Genomic DNA, 21,334 nt, shown 5'->3' with positions numbered 1-21,334 from the left:
CAGCAGGCTTCAGCCGTGTCCTACGCTAAACCATAATTGCAGTCTACCGTGCTGATGATTAATACTGCTTGTTATTAGGATAACGCTTGAAGATGTTTCAGGAATGCGACATAACATCCTTAAGACGTTACTCGACGAAGTACAGATTATACTACTTGATCAATAGCAATTAATCGCGTCGTACAAATATTGTATTATTCGTTCTTGCTATTCTATCAGCCACAGTTAACGTACGAATCAGATTTCCAAGTGCATACAAATGAAGAGACATAGACTAAAATACCATCGTTGATACAAATGGTCGCGAGACAATGTTTTCTTATAATTAATGAGAAGGATATTCCGAATGGACTAGTGTACCGCCTCGAGGAGAGAAAGGGTATAGCTAAGAACGTAAGGGCTACCTTCTAAACTCCGGAAGCATTCCAGGAATTCCCTTTCTGCGTCTATCTCTCGTCCTCTCTTTCGTCAGCCCACCGGAATGCTGCGGCATTATTGGCCACGTTTATCATCCTCTTCGTAGGACACTCGTGAAATCTTTACGCGGTAACTGCTTTCTATCAGATGTCCAAGAGTTTCTAAATGATGCGGCTTGGCAAGCGTACGCACGAAGAAACGTAGTTCTCTGTGTCTCTGATAATTCAATCTGTTTAACCGGCAAAAACACGCAACAATCTCGAACGGCAGCGTGAAACCGAGGATATCGAAAATGTACCAACACTAGCGGAGATATATAACGGAGAAAAGATTTTAGATAAATCAACTAAACGCTGTAATAATGGAACGTAAGCGGAGATTTACGGTATCGACAGCCGAAGGATTTACGGGCCAATAGAAATAATCCAATCCGAACAATATTCGACTCATGTTTTGTTTCGGGGTAAAATTTCTCCCATTCTCCCTTCTTCCGATCTTTTCTCCGGCATCCCTCTCGAACCCTCTTCGTCCCTCCTTCGGGTTTTTACATCCCTTTCCCTTGCCTTCTGTCTAACGGGCTGCCTATCTCCGCGAAATTGCACGGCGGTCGAATTTAATTATGTCTGGAATTCGGCGCTAATTAAGTTTGATCGAACGAATCCGCGGGTTTGTTACTGAGTTTGCCCCGCAATGCTTACGAAACAAGGGTACACCCCGTTGCTGGCATAATGCAAATTAAATTACCCTCTATGCCGGTCAGCCCCAAATTCTATCGACGTGAACTCGGCATAGTTTCTTTTTCCGTCTCGACCAAAAATCGTTGCTGCAAGAAATCGCGCGAACGCGTGCAAATATCCAAAGTATTCGTTAATTAGTTCCCTCTCGTTGGTTGCTGCGAACTACCTGATTTGGGTAAAAGATTCATAAGTCGAAACTGTACGAACAATGTTACGCGTGAATCGAGCGACATACTAAAAAATTCTGATCTAATCTCTGCGACCAGTTTCATTCTGAATACCATGGATTTGTTCGTAGTGACGGCCGCAATTTTTTTTATTGACTCTTGCAGAAGAACAAATATACTATGAGTTATGGAGGTCAGAGGGAAAAGGGAGTTGGAGGTAGCAGTGACACCCTCGGGCGCGGTAGGTTTACCCCCTGATTGGATGAATATTAAATTCTGGTCACTGGCAAACAACCACCCCTCGACCTGCTTGCTTCTTCGGTTACGACGATTGAAATATGTATCCGCCATAAAGTCAAACATTCCGACCAAGTGCATGACCTGCTCTACGTGGCACGAATTTTACACGCAGTTTAAACGAAAAAAAATGTCAACCACCGAGATTGATAGCAGAAGATCAGGACGGAAGAGGAAAAGTTCTTGAATGTCGAGATAAACATTGAAGCAAGATTAACGATAGAAAATTGATTTGTGGAACGAATTAGAAACGTTGCGTCGTAACGAAAAGAAAAAGAACGATTTTTACGCCTCCCGGCACGGTGATTGTTCAAGATGAAACGAGACTTTCGAAGGAATGCAATTTTGTATTACGTTCCGCGTGAATGTACAATCATTCCATATACATACAACTCGGTTGTTCACGATGATGAGACGTCAATTATCTTTGAGAAGATAAGGATATAAAAAATTCATGTAATAATAAAAATCTGTTTTCGTCTCTACATATCTCTTCATAGATTTGTATCTTTAATTTAAAATACAAGATTATATATTATTTTCATAACCGATACAGAGATGATAATTCATCGTTCTTATTAGCTTCAAGAATGCTCCCAATGTTTCAAAATACAATCAACGTAACTTTCTCGAGGATGACATGGTACTTTTGAAAGAATGTAATTTCCTTTTGCATTTCCCTCGCACCAAGGACCATCATCAATCGCCTCTATAAGCGACATGAGGCTCGCGATACGAAGACGAGGCGGCAATTATCTTCGAGAAATTAAGGGCGAACGGTAGATACAGGAAGGAACAGGATGGGAAGAGGCAAGGTCTTGACAGAACAGCCGTATTTCGGCAAGAGGGGTGGTACGCTTAATTTCATAGACCTGGCGCATGGGGCCATGCAAGCAAGAACAATCGAGCCCGGCAGCGTGTGCGATGAGAGGTTGGCCAAGGGCAGGCTCTACGTACCGCGAAGGGATAATTACAGTAAGCAGCCCTCGCTGATCTTACCTCATCATTGATCTAAGAAATCCACTGGTATAAATAAATTTCATGAAGATCGAAATTATAACCGAATAGGATAGTGAACAACATTGTTATTTTTCTAGGCGATATTAATTAGACACATTGAAATTAATTTCGATAACTACAACGGATAAGTTCTGAAAATATTTTAATTATATGTAGTTAAAAAAAAAAATATCGCTACATTAAACCTTATATCAATCCGACTTGAACCCTAGTACCCCTGTCATTCAGTGAAACGTTTATTCGATCCTGGCAAAGGGTGAGTCCCCATAATTCTTGCACGTACACGCAAAACACGGCTGCCCGATATACTTTCTGTAACTAGCGCATCAGGAAGTACAAACTTAACGGTGCGTCGCGCCACGATAAAACATCGGCGAATTCGCGCGATTGAATTACAGTTTAATTAACTCGTGGGCAATTAAGGCCCTGCACCGCCGTACCCACCATCCCATGGCCTCCCTCAACCATAGCCGCCACCGTCGCCATCCACCTAAAATGAAACCGTTTTCGCTCGCCGTCGAAACTCGTGCATCCACCAGCCCGACTGTTTCAAGCTGCAAGTTTCGAGTGTACTCGCGATTTCATCGGAAACTTTTGCACGCTTCAATCGTTTCTTTTTTACTATCCCTCCTTCGCCCTTCCTCGTCTCCCTTATCTGTACCTCTCAGACTCGCTTTCGTTCCCTCTTGACCCTCGTTTCAAACGAAAACGCGTCTCGCCAGCAGAACGCAAGCGTATGTACGTCGATAATCGACAGGGAAACGCGATTTTGTTGTTAATTTTAAATAATAAACGATGTCCGTTTCAGTGATGGAACACTGGCTGGAACTTACACGGATTGATTGTTCAACAATTTGTGAAATTTTCTTTCATTCGGAAAAAAATCAATGATATAAACGTCTAATTAAGCAATTATAAAAACGTATTTGACAAAGCGATGAATAGGTTCCGTATTCGTATTACCGTAAGTAGAATAGATTGCTCGTGGTCAGAGGTCACGTGCATAATTGAAAATACGAAATTTCTAAAAGCGTTTAATCCTTCCTATGACTAATCATGGGCGTCTTATAATTATTTATTTTAATTTCTATGGGATTGGATAGAATTCCTTTCTCTTGTCTATAAAATTCTGTAGAATCTTTCTTCTGTAGAATTCTTTTATTTTTTGCAAAAGGATCTTATTTCTTATTTCACTTATCACAAAGCGCAAGCTATAGGAACGCGGTAAAATTAGCTGACAATAGTACGACTCGTCCAGCGAAATCAAAACCGTTCACCAGAGAATACTAATCCGCCATCACATATGCAAGCATCCTAGTAACACGTAGTCAGTATACACGGTACACTTAGCCGACGGGAAGCCGTAACTGCCGCGTAGGCGGCCGATTTAACGACGAGTGAATAATTATGGGGCTTTACGGTCCGATACAGGAGAGGTTTGGCGAATGGAGAAGCACTACTATGCTCGTAGTTATATTTATGAGCCCACGATGACGGCAATTTTGATCATGGAACTAACGGCGAAACTGTTGCTAATCGAATCGTGCCTCTTGATTCTTATTGCTTCTTCCATTCAAACAGCAATCTAGCCCTCTTATAAAAATCTTTAACGATCTTTTGTCGTAAAGAGAAAAAGACTTCTTCCCTGGAGAACGATTATCTGCTCAAATTCGTATGATGCGGCGGTCGACCGTCGTCGAAAGACAAAACTATTTCACGACGATCGTTTCATGGCATCGCGCGAGAAGACGCGTGCCATGGGGCAATAACACCCATCAAAGAACGTTGCGATCGTTAATGTTCGGTGAAACACCCCCGACCCTCGATTCACCGCGACACTCCGAGGGTGTGAGTTACCCCGAAAGAGACACGATCCTCTGTCATTCCTGGCGACTTTATCGCTGTTCGCGCCATCATTCATCCTTCCTAGTGATAAAGGAAACTCGCGAGACTATAAAAATTTCGAACCTTGTTACGTCCAGATACTTTATAAAAAGAGTGTTACGAAAAATGCGTATAGCAAAGTAAACGGATCTATAAATACACGTTACTTTTAAAATTAATAATTTCGTTTAAACCAAATGCAAAAGAATTTATATAGAAATCTTACGGGATAATATGGTACAAAGTAGATAATTACATATAAATGAAATTTCCAAGTAACTTGGTGTTTAGCGTGGGAGAAAATACGATAACGCTAGGTTTTGAATACTAATCGATTTTATTTAATTAACTCAATAATACTGAGAACAATTTAACCGAAGACAGTCTCCCTCTCGGCATGGAACGGCTTAAATTCTAACGTACGATTCTGTGTACCTCATCCCACAGTCAGGATTAAACAGAAAGTAGGAGCTAGATAAGTTCGTTTCTCGGGTGTGAGCATTTATAATTAAATGGCCTTGTTACTTATTACATTGAAGTTCGCGAAGACGCGGAACAGGGAAATTGTTAGGCTGTGGTTACTCGGATAATCTTCTTCATAATGTATGGCGGTAAATGAAGCGGCCATCTCTCCTTGCTATCTCTCTCTTTCTCTCTAGCAAAAAATACATTACCTTGGTAAAAAAGAGCGCGCGGCTGCTTAAAAATGATGAAAAGTTTTAAACAAAGGTAAACTTAAAAATATTCCTTGTTTTCAATTCGCAAAAAATTCGGCCGATTGTCTATACAATTCGACTATCTACTTTTCAATCTACGGTCTACCATCGTAGAATGCTGCATCTTCTATACCTATACCTTTGATTCAACTTTCTTTAAATTATTCATTGATTGTTCGCGCCAAAAAAATTCATCGACCGGATTTCACTTAGCTCCGTTTATTAACCAAGTCGCATTTTATCATGAGAAGCAACATAAGTCGTGGCGCTGTCGGAAAAGTCGATATCGAAAGGCACGAAGGACAGGTGGCGCGCGGGGGTGGCGTGCGTCGCAAGGGTGTCGAACGCCCAGGTCTCGTGACAAATAGAAGCTTTGTGCCGCGACAATGGGGAGTTTATTTCCGGGCCGGCTGGGGCTACAATGTAGGCACTATACTGTAATTAAATTCCCAAACCCAAGGATTCGGAGGTTATAGAGGACCAAAAGGAGGAATAGAGAAAGGGAAACAGAGAGAAAGACGGATAGTGAATTTTCGGCTAGTAGTAGAAAGGAGAGGAAGAAGGGAGGGGAAAAGCAGAACCTTAGCATATTGCATACTGACCGGTCCGCAACGGTTTGGGTTTCTCCTGGCAGACGCCATATTGTTTGCTCTATGTTCATTCCTTCCAATCTACCCACCTTCCCTTCCACATGCTCCGCTTAAACTCTAGCCAAGATGAAACGAATTCCACCTACGAATATCTTTGTCGACACGAGCATTGTGATCGAGAGATTAGTCCTATTAGGCTAGTGGTAGCTTCGTTTCCTTTGAATTTGACTCGAGGAGTGCTTCTACGTCGACTAGTGCTCGAAGAATACAATTTCGAGTATTCAATTTCGGTGGATTTCCATTGTAAATTAGCTAACTAGAGTAACTAACTTTAATAAATGCTAAATTTCAGAAATTTTATACGATCTATCTATTATTTCCCTTCGAAATAGAAATACTAACAGCGGCGTTAATAAAATTACGCCCGTCCTCTGGGAATATCACTTACCAGAAAGCAAACACAGAGGTGATAACTAAAAATACTCTCTAAGACATAAAGACTCGATAGATCCTTGGGATTTGAAGAATATTGGACAACGAGTAAGGAACACGATGCCATGCTGGATGCCGTCTCGTCGAAAAAGGGGGACGAGTTTGTCATGTAATCTGTATTGGAAGTGCTAACTAAAGTATTAGGCGGTTCGGTTTCCAAGCAAGGGAGAAATGTTTGGCAATAACGAAGAAAGAGGGTTCCGACTTCCGTAGGGAAGTTTGATCTGTCTGATCAACTTGGATGATCTATATTTTGAAAATTTATCATACCGAACTGAATTCTATATTTCATATAAGCTAAAAAGTATTAAATAAGAAAGTTATATATGATTATTTATTAAAAGCTAATATTTGAATATGCATTTTCAAAATCGGTGTGTTATTGTAATGAAACCAGCGTACATAACTGTGCATTTTAGTCACAAATCCGCAAAATAGATTCACTGTAACTGAATTGATCGTCGTAGATAAACGAAGCTATGGAATAGCCAGTACAAGAAGATAGATGAAAAAGAGATCCACAAAGCATCCCTCTAAGCGAACTGGAAATAATTATCTATTTAATATATAATAATTACTATATGATTATATATAATATGATAATTACGATAAGCACAATGAGAGGACAGAAAAAACGCAACCACATACCGTTCTCCGATAACACAAAATCACACGCTACATAAGTATGATTAGCTAAGCATAAGCTAGAGTAATTTTAAACAGCGACTTATAGTTTCTCTTCTGATTTAAAATTCGAAATAAGTACATCTTTCATATTCCACGATTCATTCAATTTTTCTCCATGAAGCAATGAAATAAATTCTTGTAATAAGTTAACTTCGACATTAAATCCTTTCACGATCGAGACTCGATCCTTCGCGGTAGCTTAACCATTACACCATACGAAAAGCACATCTTTCTCAGCGCTCTGTTTCCATCGGAGTTAATAACTTAATTGCGACGCACCAGGCCCCTGTTCCTTACCGGAGTTTCTTAAGGAGAACAACATCGCGGAGATCACGCGTCTCCACGAAACAGAGATAGCGTTTTAATGCAGGACAAACACTCCGTATGGATGTCTGCCGAACGTCGAGGATGAAGAGAGAAAGAGAAAGAGCTAGAGCAGGCAAACAGCGGAAAGATCGCAAGAATAAGAGAGCGAGAGGCAGAGAAGCGGACGAAACGTTCGTGCACGGCTTGTCAGGGCGGGGTTGGCTAAAATGAAAGTTGGAACCACGGCTTACCGCAGCAAATCCGGCTTGATTAAAACACCGTAGGAGGAACCCCTTACCCCTTTAACCCGTAGCCACCAGCTACGTCCTCATACTACCTTTCCTCGTTTATTTCGACCTTCTTCGGTCGCCAAGGAGCGCGCCAACGTATAATCTTAATGCAGTCTTATACGAAGCGGAACGAGCCTATATTTCATTATAACCCCGCAATCCTTCCGGAGCCCTTCGCGTGCAACCCTTTCCATTTCAACTATTATAAACGCGAGACCGACCGGGATTTCGCTTCGAGATATCGTTCCACGGAATAGGGGTCTCTCGTACTCTCCGCTACCGTCAAACCAGATAGAAAACCGGAGGGCGCTACGCTTTCGGATAGGAAAAGGAAAATGGAAGAGGGAGACCATGGGGGTGTAGGAATCGAAACGATGACATTGGCTAAAGTACCTCGCCGGAATGCTTTTCCTAATCTCTTCCCCATTATGTAGAAAAATTTCAACTGGCTCTGGGAGTTGACTGGCCGAAATTTTAACTCGTGATCACGTTTGATAATGTAAATAGTTGCTAAATCAACAAACAAACGGGATCGAGGTTTGATGAGGATCGACGAAGAGATCTAGATCTAATAAATGATTGAGTTGAATAAATCTAGATGACTAAATGATTAGAATTTGAGAACATTTTATTAAAATCTAAATTTATAAGTATCATCGTAATAAGATTATTGTTTAGGTTTATGCTTAATGAATATAGAGTATTTATTTTGTGTATTTGAATGTGCGAAGTGAAGCAACGAAATGTATGTATTAATTATTTTATTTCCTCGTACTGAATCCAAAGTCGGTGACAATGGTTGGTGGTGTTACCGACCGACAAACGACCAGAGAACCGAGAGAAGTACCGTGAGTTTAAGCTCGAGGGGTAAAAAGGGGATGTATTTACGACGTTACAATACCCCGCGGGCTAATCCTCACCCGGAGCTGTGCCTAGGTCCGATCGACCCTTCTCCTTCCTCTAAACATCACAATTCCAGGATATGAACACAGAAATTTGAACGGGATAGGATTTCTTTACTTCTTGCTTCATTAATCTCAATATAATTTTCAAATAATTCGACAACGGTTTGATGACAGAAGCTTCGACGAATATATTTAAATATATTTAAAAACTTAATATATTAAAAAAAACTCAGTTTCGTACACGTCTATGTCACAAATTTATGTTTCAAGGTGTAATGGAACTTAATAAAGACTTAATGAAGATATTATACTTCGAGTTAATAAGAAATTACTACTCGTTACACGAAACACTTCAAGATTCCTGATGCAACAACAAGAAAGTGCAAAATTTTATGAAGAGCCGCTCAAAAGGTAAATTGCTTGTTAACGATCTCTTCATAATACGAGCTTTAAAGCCCTTGTCTAACGGAACACCTTACCCGACCTGCCTTTCTTTCTCGAGGCCTAATTGACACGATTTTTATAAACTCCCCTCTGGTTACCGAGGGTTAAGCGTTCTTTTGTACTGCCGCTAACACTTTCAGCCTCAGACCCTTCTGCAAAAGTCCCTTTGTAGCTAAAGAGTGCGACGATGTTGGTGCACAATTATGATTTTCATCCCATGCAAAAATGTTCAAACACCAAGGAAGAAGCTTATGCTATGGCATAAACCACGACAATGATACGTGTATGACGTATGACATTATTTCGAGTCTCTAAGGGCTGGATGAATTCTATATGCTTCAACCCTCGAGTAATGGTGCAAAATATCTTCATGAAACACAAGGAAAGCGTATGGAAAGTATACGTAAAATACGTACATAATCTTTCTTTTATGCGGCATTCTTTAAGGAATTAATAATAAATAAAGAATTTTAAGTAAAATGAGATATTGAATTATTCTGAATAAGAAGATAAGCTAAATTAGTAAAAATTGAAATTAGTAAAGTTAGTATTCAAAGCAGAGTGAATAAATTAAGTCTATACAAATTACATATAATGCATATATAAATGTTTCAAATGATTCGATATATAGGTAACTAGGAATGAAATGAATGATCAAAAGACCATTCGATTTATTTTAAGCCTATTCACCCCAAAGGAGTGTGTTTTATGGTAACGTCCTTCCCTATAGGTTTTATAGGTTACGAGAACTTCAAATTGAGAGTCACTGACGTAAATATAGGTTCAGGGGTGAAAACAGGGTGCGCATTCCAAAGCCTTGGATCTAGGTATCCTCGCGCATTCATTCATAAAAATTCACTCAACCGCGTGGTTACTCCCACCGAGAGAATTGGAGGGTTCGTTCCAACCCCGATCAGTATGACAGCTCGACAAAGTTAAAGGGTACTGTGCCTCGTCTTTTTAACTCTCCTTCAGAGCAAGTGATTGCTAATGCCATCTTGACTATATGTATAGAAATATTCATGTCAATTCTTTTCTATTACAATTCTTTTAAAAAACGTCAGGCCTCGAATGAACGTATTTCGAAAAAAAGCGCATTTCCTAAATGATAATATCACTATCAATGCGATTGACAAATTGTACTTTGCTGTATTACATTTCAGAGTACAATTTATCAATGAAGTCAGAAGAATAATATCTTTTAATTAGCTTAAAGTTATAGCAAGGTTAATGATTAAAAATTATATTTCAAGTAGTAGAATTATAAATCACGCTAATTTATAGCGTCAATAACACTGAGTATTCTGTATATTGAAATAAAGACATTACAAAAATTCTTGTAAGAATATTACCCCTAGACTGTAATCGTTCTCCTTTAAAAAGAATGACTGCTCATAATCGTAATCGTAACCATAACGATCCCGACATTTCAGACGGAGCAGATTTCACCATTAATATTCCAGCAGCGTACAGATAATTACCCGAAAGTTCGCGCCTTACGATGTTAATAAAGAAATTACCAGTAATATTGAAATGTCAGTCGCCCTTTATTTTTCCCACTGTCGTCGTCGTGTCGCGTGGAAGATATGAAAACAGAGAAGTCATGCCTTAACTCTCATGATAATAGTTCGAGTGCATTAGAGTCGGTCTAGGTAACTTTGAAACGATGTTTACTTCTAGGGAAGCCTAAAATATGATTCCTGAAATTGATTCTTACGCGTTTACGGTTCTACATTGGAATACCAAAACATTATTGAAATAATTCCGTACGTCTTCAGGTGACAGAAAAAATGTTGCATATGCTGTACAAACTATTTTTGTCCACCTTGTGATAAAAATAATTATAAAGATGTAATTTACTGATTGCTGATTAAATTAAAAACGTTATCGACAGATGAATGTAGAAATATTGTTTGAAAATATACCTCTCAATGTTTCATATATTTTTGTAACGTGTGCTGATCACATGTAAAAATAATTATATTATTTATTTATTAAACGGCTATCATTATTATAATTTATTTAATAAATCTGTATTCAGGAGTCACAAGCAGCCAACCCCCTCATGGAAGATAGCGACACCACTGGCGCCCTCTATAGTCGTTTTCTTCAAATTCGAAACGACGCTCCATTTTTATTGATTTTTTTAAATCTGTTCATTTCAATCCTTTTTCTTATAGGAAACAGTTTGTTAAATAAATAGCATCTGAAAAGTATATTACTGCAAACTCTAGCACTTTAATATTTCATCACTGAACATGATTATATAATGATCCTAAATAATGTAACACTTAAAACTTAAAAAATTCCATCTTAAAAGCTTTACACTGCTTATTACGAAATAATAGAATAATTATTTTCAGGTCAAAAGCAAATAAGAAATTTTTCGCTGTCGATTCGATCTTACATTGACTTTATCTTATTCACGGTCCCACGAAACCCCTTGGCCTCCTTCCGTTATGCGCGCCGTTGGCTAAATAGCTAACTTCGCACAACTATCTCAATAGATTATGATTATTGTGGAGGAAAGCTCTGATTTATGCAATTATCATAAATTCAGTTCCGCCTACCACCTTGCGTATGCTCAAGACGCTCCAACTATATCCCATTCATAGGATTTCAATAGCAAATTATTTCCTCGTAAAGTATGTGCATTCGCCTGCATGAATGATTATTCAGAAAATTTAAATAAACGCAACATCTATGAAATGTATTGTCTTTTTATCTTACTGAGAGTATTATCATAGCAAAAATATATATTTCTATAATTTTAAAAACCTAAAAACTTTTTTTATTGTTAAAAAACATTAAAAGTTGGAATTTGTGAACAATATGACGATTAAGAACTTTTAACTGTTCATTATCCCCTTTTATAAATATTATATAGAGTGTACTACGAAGGAAGAACTGTGTAAGCCTTGGGTGATTCTATATGTGTAAGTTTTCATTAAAAATTTATTGAAATATTACTATGACATGCAAACATATTATTAATGTATTTATCGATAAGTTTAAAACATGAAAATATTTTAAATTTTTATGTATAATAACATTTTTCAAATCGAACATTAATCGATAATTTAAGACGCTTATCATCTGGTTTAAATCAACATTTGCGCAAATAAGTTACAATTTGTCGATAACAGTTTGTCCCACTCAGTAATCTACCTTACCGATAGATGTGACCTTGACTTTGTCGGTACGAAGCACCACTAAAGATGCATTTGCTGAAACCATCCCTAGATGAGGTATCCGTCTATGAGCTATCGTTGATAACAATGTACCCATAGTACTGTCGGTAATAACTTCTCCCAAATTTTTAAAATACTCAATAAAAACTTCTTTTTTCGTTTATTGTACTTATTCAATTGAATCTGAAAATATGTAAAACGTGTATGTTCCTTTCAGTATAGTGAAATATTTGATTATCGACCGAGTATCTGATCAGAGAGTGTCTGACTAAAGCGACATTTACTACTAACTGATAATATTCTACTCTGTACCTTCCATGAGATACATTGATATAAATACAATTGCATGTATTAATGAACAGTCAACATTGTACAACAATTTTTCATAGTACTGGAAGTAGTCAAAGAATAAGCCTAATAAAAATATTTAACTTTTCCAATGATACTGTTTCGAAATAAAAATTATTACTCTTTTAGAAGGTTGATTTCTTGGAGTAGCGTTAGCACAAGTGGCTTTTAACAGAGCGACCTATCACATCGTCGAATTTAAGCATCGAACGTACGAACCATTTTATACGGTTAGAGGAAATTCCTTTCCTCTCCAATTACGCGGTTCAAACTTTGGAAACTTCGTCGACGAATCTCGGTGGGAAAAGGTTTGAAACTCCTCGAGAAACTTTAAAAATCGTTATTTTGCAGGGAAGCCGAAGCCTCCCCTACCGAGTTACGTGAATCCCTCCTTCATGACTCCCTGCCGGATAAAATGGAACGAAAAAGAAACAAAAGAGTAATCATACAGCTGCAAGGAAAACTTTTTCGATCAGCCAAAATAGATATTCTCCAACGTATTTAGAGTTATGTAAAATAATTTCCTACTTTGGCATACAAGTTCCAAGCCCTATTTGTCTCAGGATAAAGAAAGTAAACTTAATTTAATAATTTATAATTGTAATTTAATAATTGAAAAATTCGTTATAAACATTAAAATAATATTTACGATAAAACAACTGTTCGATACTCAATACCGCAACATGGTAAATATATTTTACAGGTTAAATTATGTATACCGAAATAAAATTATTTAAAAAACATTCTATATTTCTATAATTATGATATATTATATAGTGAAAATAAGATAAAAAATTATCTACTTCGTTGTTGCGGATTCGAGCTTACGTAGACATTTATACGAGCAATAATAAAGTGCCGAATGATCGATAAAAAACCTCCACGATAAAATAAAACGTCAGCGCTTTACGCGGTTACAAGAGTTCCACTTTACGTTTCTTGTCAATCCCATTTTTTCTGCGAACAAAAGTTATTTAATCTCCTCGTTCATTCTACGAGCAAACGCAACATTATAGATAATTAAAAATTAACTCGTAGCAATGAGGAACGAATTATTCAATTTGGCAGCTTTGAATATTTGATTTCATTAAATTATTGTTATTATGGTAAGATGGGCTGGAATATTATTACAATAAGACTCTCATCATTAGACATTATTTACAAAAGAAGAAACAGAAATATACTTCACGTTTCTTAGAAAGGAGATAAAAGTTCAACTTTAAGAAATTATGTGAAATGTCACACTTTTAATTAGAAATAATTTGGAAGGAATTAATGGAAAACTAACTTCGCGTTAAACAGCTAATTTTATACTTGTTACGACCAATCAGAAAAATTTCAGAAGTAACTTCAGACGAAGATGTTCGTGTCTTTGTCATTAAACTTATAAACTTCGTTACTTATACTTTTACGAAACGATTATGGCACAAATGATTTGTAGAATTTTAATTACAAGTTTCACAAAGAAGAACGCTTACACCTCGTGAAAACGTTCTCAACGTCAGAAAGGCTATGAAAATGATCTGCTATTTCTTAGTACTTAAATAGTGGAAGTAATTAATTTTATATTTAATTATGTTTCAGAGCCTTGTTAAAAGGCGTTGTGAATTTTTAACATAGGTTCAATTTTAATTTCACGATTCTTCAAAGGATTGTTAACGCGACGTAAAGACAAGATAGAAGAAAGTAATTGGTCTTTATGTTCCTGTAAATTGAATGACAACAAAAGATTTTTGATAACTTATTCATGCTTCACTTACCTTTTTCGGCGAGGGATGCAGCACAGTTACCGGGACCTGTCGGGGGGTTGGAATGAGTGGCGTTTGGGTTGACTCCTTCACAGAATATAACGGCAATTTTGTCTCTCTGTTGCTTGGCAGCTCTAGTAAGTGCTGTATAGAATGGTTTTGCCTCGTCTTCTTTGACGCCATTCTATCACAAAAAAAAACAAACTATTAACGTCGCTATTAGTACTCGATATTTAATACAACGTTAAGTGGTAGGTATCTGATGAATTAGTAAACAGCACATCAATTGCTAATAACACAATTATGGTATGAATTATTTGTTATATTAATTGCATAACGATATTTATGGTTGGTTTCAATAATGAATAATGAAGAGACGTCGAAGAGTATTCGTTACGATTCTTGTGAATCTGCTCGATAATAAATTTCAATGTTTGTTATTTGTATTAAAAAATTTCCGGCTATATGATTAATCTATATCGCGCAGCATGTGTATAAATACGAATAAAACTTCCAAAATATTCTACGTAACATTTTCATTATGCTGAACGATATAGGCATATATTATAAACCTTATGATTATCGAGGATATCCAAATCTCGACGTAACGGTGTGCGTAGATCCCTTTTTCCAGCAGCGTCGTGAAACTGGATATCGGATAAAACTTTCGCATTTAACTTTTCCGTCCTGTAGGGGAAACGGCCAACAAAGCTCATCACCGGAAACTTTTCCGAGACAAAGAGGAACGAACGGGAGCCAAGCGAGATAGAAGATGACGCGCGCCGCGACGCTGACCACGATATAAACCTACACTCTGCATCACCGTCTCTGTACCAACGTTTACACCCGTGATCGTGTCCCAACTATCCATATACAGATGTCTGCATTCTTTGTTATTATAATTTTCAAACGTAAATGTTGGACCAACAGAATGAATATTAAACTTCTACGAGTAGCCATATCAAATTTAAATCTTTCATCACTACATAGAACAAAGAAAGCGGATAAGAAATATGGTAATTACTAGGTATAAGATAGTAATAGTGACAAAACAAACGAAAGAAGCGGAACCGCTTGTAATTTGTAAGGAAAACAATAAAGATATTATCTATCTACCGCTACATAGAACAATACACATTATCCCTGTGCTTTTCTCCTCTCATATAATGAATGACGTGACAGAATTAAGTAAAGAACGTTTATAAAACAAGATCATATTAGAAAGTAATATAAAATTCCAAATTAAAGCAAACAAAAAACAAATCCTTTTTCTCTCACTTTAAAAATCATTCTATACACTTATCCGGGACGACTGAATAATCTGAACAAAAGTATTCACGGACAAAAGGTAAAAAATTTTTGTTGCAGAACTTGAAACTTATTTTCCAGCAGACGCTCTTAAATCACTTCAGCGAACGACTTACTTTTGTCATCATCGTAAGCAGTTTTCAAATTACAAACACTCAAAGAAAAGAATATAGCTTCCTCGTTGCGCGAAGCGTGGAACGCTAGCAAAAAGTAATGCCTTTAAATGGCTCAAACTGAAATGACATCGCGGCGAGCGTGTGCATGTGCGTTTAAAGTTGACTGCACGTGCTGGTGGAGAATCGCTCGGTGCGCACAACGGTGGGGTAACTCACCCCCGAAGCCGCCGCGAAAGTTTGTTCTCTTGTGTGTTTACGCACGCGCCAGATCGTGCACACACGTTCGACCAAGTACACTTATAGCAATGCACGATGTCGGCGAGCAATACGACCGTGACCTTACCGACTGAACTGCAATCGAAAAACTGGAGGGAGTGTTGAAAGCAATTAGATTCATTACGATTATCTATTATCTGGATTCGATGCAAACTCGAAAATAACAATATTCGTGTCTGTTACAGAACAATTTAGAACGTACTACTGTGATATTTTCTATTAAACTGCTGTAGAATTAAATCTAAAATAACCTTGCCTTTTATATTTCATGTCATGTTAAATACTTTGATGTGGATAACAATTCATTGTTGTTAAAAAGATGTGTTATAAATTTGCTTAGATATAATTCAGTAAAGAAACAAAATCCTTATTCTACCATAACCCATTCTACCATTGTCCGCAGTGTTTGTACAGAGTGTCACATACATCCTACCGCAGTAAACAAGGGTAACTCTCATGAGACGTTTAACTAATATGAAGCAACTTTATTATCGTTCGAAAAAATACATTCAGTATCCTATGATGATTTCATGCGTAACATTATAGTTTTTTTATATAGGTCGATACCAAAAAGCGCATACAAAGTGGAATATGAAGTTACTTCAGTTAATAGATTACAATGATTACTTCACGAACTAAAATAATTTTGATTCCAGTATACATTTTAATTCAATTACCTGGAAGCCAATATATTATATACACATAGCAAGCAAAATGTCTATCTGTACACTTTGTACAGTGCGGAAATGAAATAGGTATTGATTCTTGTAATTTCAATACTGATATTTCGAAGCAAAGTATACAAAGTGATCATTTTTGTGCGTGGAAGTTCGCGTTTCCTTATTGCAAAAAGTTCAAACATAGCAGCTGCACAAATAATTAATTCCATTACTTCTCTAGCGATGTTTAAATACATTGTATTTAGTTATTGCGACAAATTACTTAAATGTAAAAGCTGCAAATCCATTTTAATTACAGCCCAACTTTTGTATACTACTAACAGAAAAAGGGCATAGCAATATTCTCAACAATTCTTTATCAGATTAAGCGATAATACAACAACTTTCAATTGTACAACTTTAAAAACGCTATAGTACCGCTTCATTTCAGAGACCACTCTGTTTATTAGATTTATGAAGGTATAATTTTAATTACAAAAATAAAGCCTTTAAGAACAGTTAATTAAAACCAGCAATGAATGTCTTAGGATATGGCAAGATAAAATACATCATGAAATTCTAACTAATCTTGAGAAGATCATACGAAACAAATATTCTTCGTATCTTTTCACCAAATGTATATTATCAACGACATAAATATACCATTAATTCCTTTTCATTTTTCAGGCGTTTTACACAGTGTGAATATTGTAGTATTTAGATGAAAATTAATTTAAACATTCATATACCAGTAAACTGAGTTTTCAATTTAGTTTAATATTAAAATAAAAATATAGATATCAAATATACCAAATTTTATTTAAAATATATGTTTTTATACGTAAATTTAGTGAAGAAACGAACGTAATATACACACATATTTCTATGAGTATTTTAATAAAAGTATCTTTATGACTAAATGCCTGGATAAAATAATTAAAACATTTTAATATTGCAAAATATTTTGCGCCGGTATTTTTTATATTACTCATTGCCAGCCCTTTAAAAATAACATTTATGTCCTACAGTTCACCAATTCGGATTTAATTGTTCCCTTTCACTTGCCACGTTCTATTACATAACATTATGTCAAATGTTTCATGATATTAACCTAATATTAAAACTGTTTCTTATTAAAAATAATAAGTGTAAATCAATATTATATTTTTGAAAGTCTAGACACCCGTCACATATTTATTGCATAAAAATACACCATGAATGTGAAGCTAAGTAAATTTACTACAAACTACATAGCGAAATAAATTTTGAGCGGAACGGCAAGAACCCCATCCCCTTAACCGTTCTTCTCTATTTCCTTTCGATCAATCTACAGTAGACGTATGTATACTGTATGTTACTATTAAACTTCTTTGAAGTTTGCTTAAATTGAAATACCAGAATTAAAGAAAAGATTATTGATTTCAACAAACACATTTAATTCGCATGTCTACCACGTTATACACCACGTGTAACTTTAAAGCGATATCAACGTTATATTCCTTACTGTTTTATTTTTTGCTAATAATCGATATGACTTGATTATATGTATAATGCAACAACTTGTATACAACACCCGCTTTATTTTATTTTCGGCAAATAATTTCGTTACGTCGTTCTTCTGTTTCAAAATGATGTAATAATATGTAACATAAAACTACACGTATTTCATAAATAATAAAATTAATATCAACATCAGTTATCCCCTCTTTCGTATACATATATGCGAATAGATGCACATTATATATATATATATATATATATTTATTTATTTATTTATTTATTTATTTATTTATTTATTATACATATATACAGATATATATATATATACATATATATGTGTATATATATCTGTATGAATTCTGTCAATTTGTCACATTCCAATGTATATGTGTATACATATATATGTGACAAATTGAAGGAATTCATACAGATTTACAATTTGACCTATCAAACGATTCTCTAAACTTTTCTGAAAATCGATAAAAAATATAGGTCATAGGAAATTAATGATGCCGTAGATACCAGTTGAAAAGCTATACAATTGCTTCGAAATTACGTGAAAGTGAAGTATTTTACAATATTGGCTAAAGCGTTAACGATTCGATTCGAATGACTTGTATCTTTTGCCACGATAGTGTGCTCTTTCCGCTTTCATTCTTCGCAATTGCAATATAACAGATAAACGATTGTGCACAGGTTATTAATCCGAATTTTTGTTTGATTGATGTGTTGGACGTATGAATTTAAATGATAGAGCTAGCATTATCATATTAACAATTTAGAAATCACTTAATAAAATAAGATTAAGATCACATCAATATTTTACTATTCGTTTATAAATTCATAATATGTACATAGATAAATCTTGTAATAATATTTTCAACGCGATAAAATCTTTCCTGTATTCTGAATTAAATAATCGTTATTCGTACCGGTTTGAATAATCATTAAACAAGTATATACGTATATTGATTACTATTACATAATTATATTCATATCCTAATTCACGACACTGATTCCATATAGAAAAGAACGTTTATTACATACGATTGAGATAACAATTAAATGAACGTGATCGTATCGATATTAGATGACACAGCGATAGAAAGGAGGGAAGAAAGCACCGAACGGTGGAAGAGAAATGAAAAGAAAGAAGAAGAAAAAGAAGAGAAAGAAGTAGAAGAAGAAGAAGAAGAGGGAGGTGGCGGAAGGTACGTATTTCAGTCATCCGGCCAACTTTTGCAAGTTTAATGCCCGAGCGCTCGAGTAATTTAACACGACGAAATTAACTTTTCAGTTTTACCAAAGTTTCCTGGCAACTTAACCACGTTTCCGCGTCTCTTTCCATCGTATCGCGCGTTCTCGCTTCTTCTGGCTTCTTCTTCGCCCACTCTCCCGGTACCAACACGAACACCTAAGACCAACTTTTAAAGCGCTCACCGTGGTAACAACTGCGTGGCTTAGCGCGAGCTCTACTCAACTATAATTCCACCCTTAAGACTCCAAGTTTACGACGTAAACTTCCTCCTTACCGTCGGCGTCGGGCCACGCTGATGCCGATACTTCGATTTTGGCAACGAGAAAAACAGAGGTGGTCGACAGGAAGGAAATAGAACTATGGCAACGGTGGACCGAACCGATATCGGAGATTTGTACGCGAAAACAATTGGATCACTCCGCAAAGAAAATTCTCAGCAGCGTGGCAGTTATCAGAGACCTTCCGAAACGCGTATCTGAAAATCATGTAATCTGTCCACGCTTTTTTCTCGGATAATACCGCGATCGAAGATGATAAGCGTGTTGCAGTATTTTGCTACAGCGAGATTGTGTATTTGGAATCCGGAAACCTTCTCCAAGAGCAGAACGTATTTTTTCCGTATGAAAGCTTTATAGAAATGTAATTCGGATATTCTCGATATAAAATTTATTTTTTCCTTGTTTCTAAGAAAGGACATTCATAATCGTTCTTTCTAACCCTTTAATATTTAGATATTTGGTTTGCAAATGTATAACGCAAATATTCAGCAAAGAATTAATATAATTTTCATTCATATAAAATTCTAATTTCGAAATTTTTTAAATTTTACCTCATGGAAAAATTAACCGAGAAAAAGGAAATGCTTGTGCGCAGCTTTGCTTGGCTATTATACTCGCACGATTGGTTATCTGTTACTTCCCATTCATCTGTCCCGGCATCCGCAACTTCTCAACGATTTCAAGCCTTTTCGCCAAGAGTCAGCACGAAAACTACCGAACGGATACCGAGACTTGAAATATTGTATCCATTGCTCATTCTAAAACGCCAGTCTTTCCGGTAAACAAAGCTCTTAATGATTGAGTGCACATTCGACGCTTTCGCGTTTAAAATCGAACAAATGAGCGTGCCGTTCGCCGTTATGACATTGAATACATTCAAAAGTTTCGAAACTGAATCTCTTTAAAATATCGATTTTATACGTAAATATTGAAGCGTGCCAAAATCACTTAAATTTGCGGTTGATCTCGTAAGAAAACATATCGATCAAATGACATGGTTTCAAGTTTCGTCACTATTATTTATTCGCTGAATTTTTGGTAAACGTGTCCTCGATATAAGAGTTTGGAAGAAGTCGAGGCATCAAATAAGTTTTACTATATACGAACTTTGACACAGGTCAGCAATTTCTTATCCAATTTTTATTTAGTATCAAAGTTACAGAAAAGCTATTCGCTACGAAGTTACGAATGGTATAAAATTATGTTTGGAAAACTTTTGCTTCGTTCTTTTTAAAAGATTTATATTTAGTATGTTACTCTTATGAAACAATGTACTGCTTTAAGAAATACTCGACTGTTCGTTTAAAACATTGTCAATTGGAATATATTTCTTTCAAAAATAATAAACTAAAAAATTCGTCATTAACGGTACCATTTTAGGATATAATAAATTAAACAATTATGTTAGATGTAATAGATGCATTGTAGTTGTAGCTTGTTTCTACAATGTTTGTTGTAAAAATATGTAGAAGCGTTGAAATTCACTCGTTTCAGTCAGTCAAAGTACGTTTCACTCGTTGGTAAATGAAACAAAGTAAACAGAAGAAAATTATAACGTTAAAAATTGCATTCGTACTTTATTCGCAAGAATGAAAAAAATATCAGACGTCAAAAATAAAAATTGTAACAAAAGTAATGGACGTTTCATTAGCTATAAAGATAAGTTTCATTTATCCCCATTAACATTTAAAATTGATATT

At 36.1% G+C, this 21,334-nt stretch overlaps 1 protein-coding gene across 6 annotated transcripts in view; it reads right to left on the bottom strand.

Moving 5' to 3' along the window:
* LOC126868411 (uncharacterized) overlaps positions 1–21,334 on the bottom strand; it is a 307,848-nt gene that overhangs the window by 279,546 nt on the left and 6,968 nt on the right. For all 6 annotated transcript variants that reach the window (XM_050623789.1, XM_050623771.1, XM_050623772.1 and 3 more), the window contains one exon: positions 14,252–14,423. In XM_050623789.1, the coding sequence (XP_050479746.1) occupies positions 14,252–14,422 (171 nt within the window). In that variant the 5' untranslated portion in view covers position 14,423. The remainder of the gene's footprint in view (positions 1–14,251; positions 14,424–21,334) is intronic.

Source organism: Bombus huntii, chromosome 8 (genome assembly GCF_024542735.1).
Source record: "Bombus huntii isolate Logan2020A chromosome 8, iyBomHunt1.1, whole genome shotgun sequence".
In the NCBI taxonomy this organism is placed as follows: domain Eukaryota; kingdom Metazoa; phylum Arthropoda; class Insecta; order Hymenoptera; family Apidae; genus Bombus; species Bombus huntii.
Note: the sequence above shows the minus strand (reverse complement) of the source record. Positions and strands in the feature narration are given on the sequence as shown.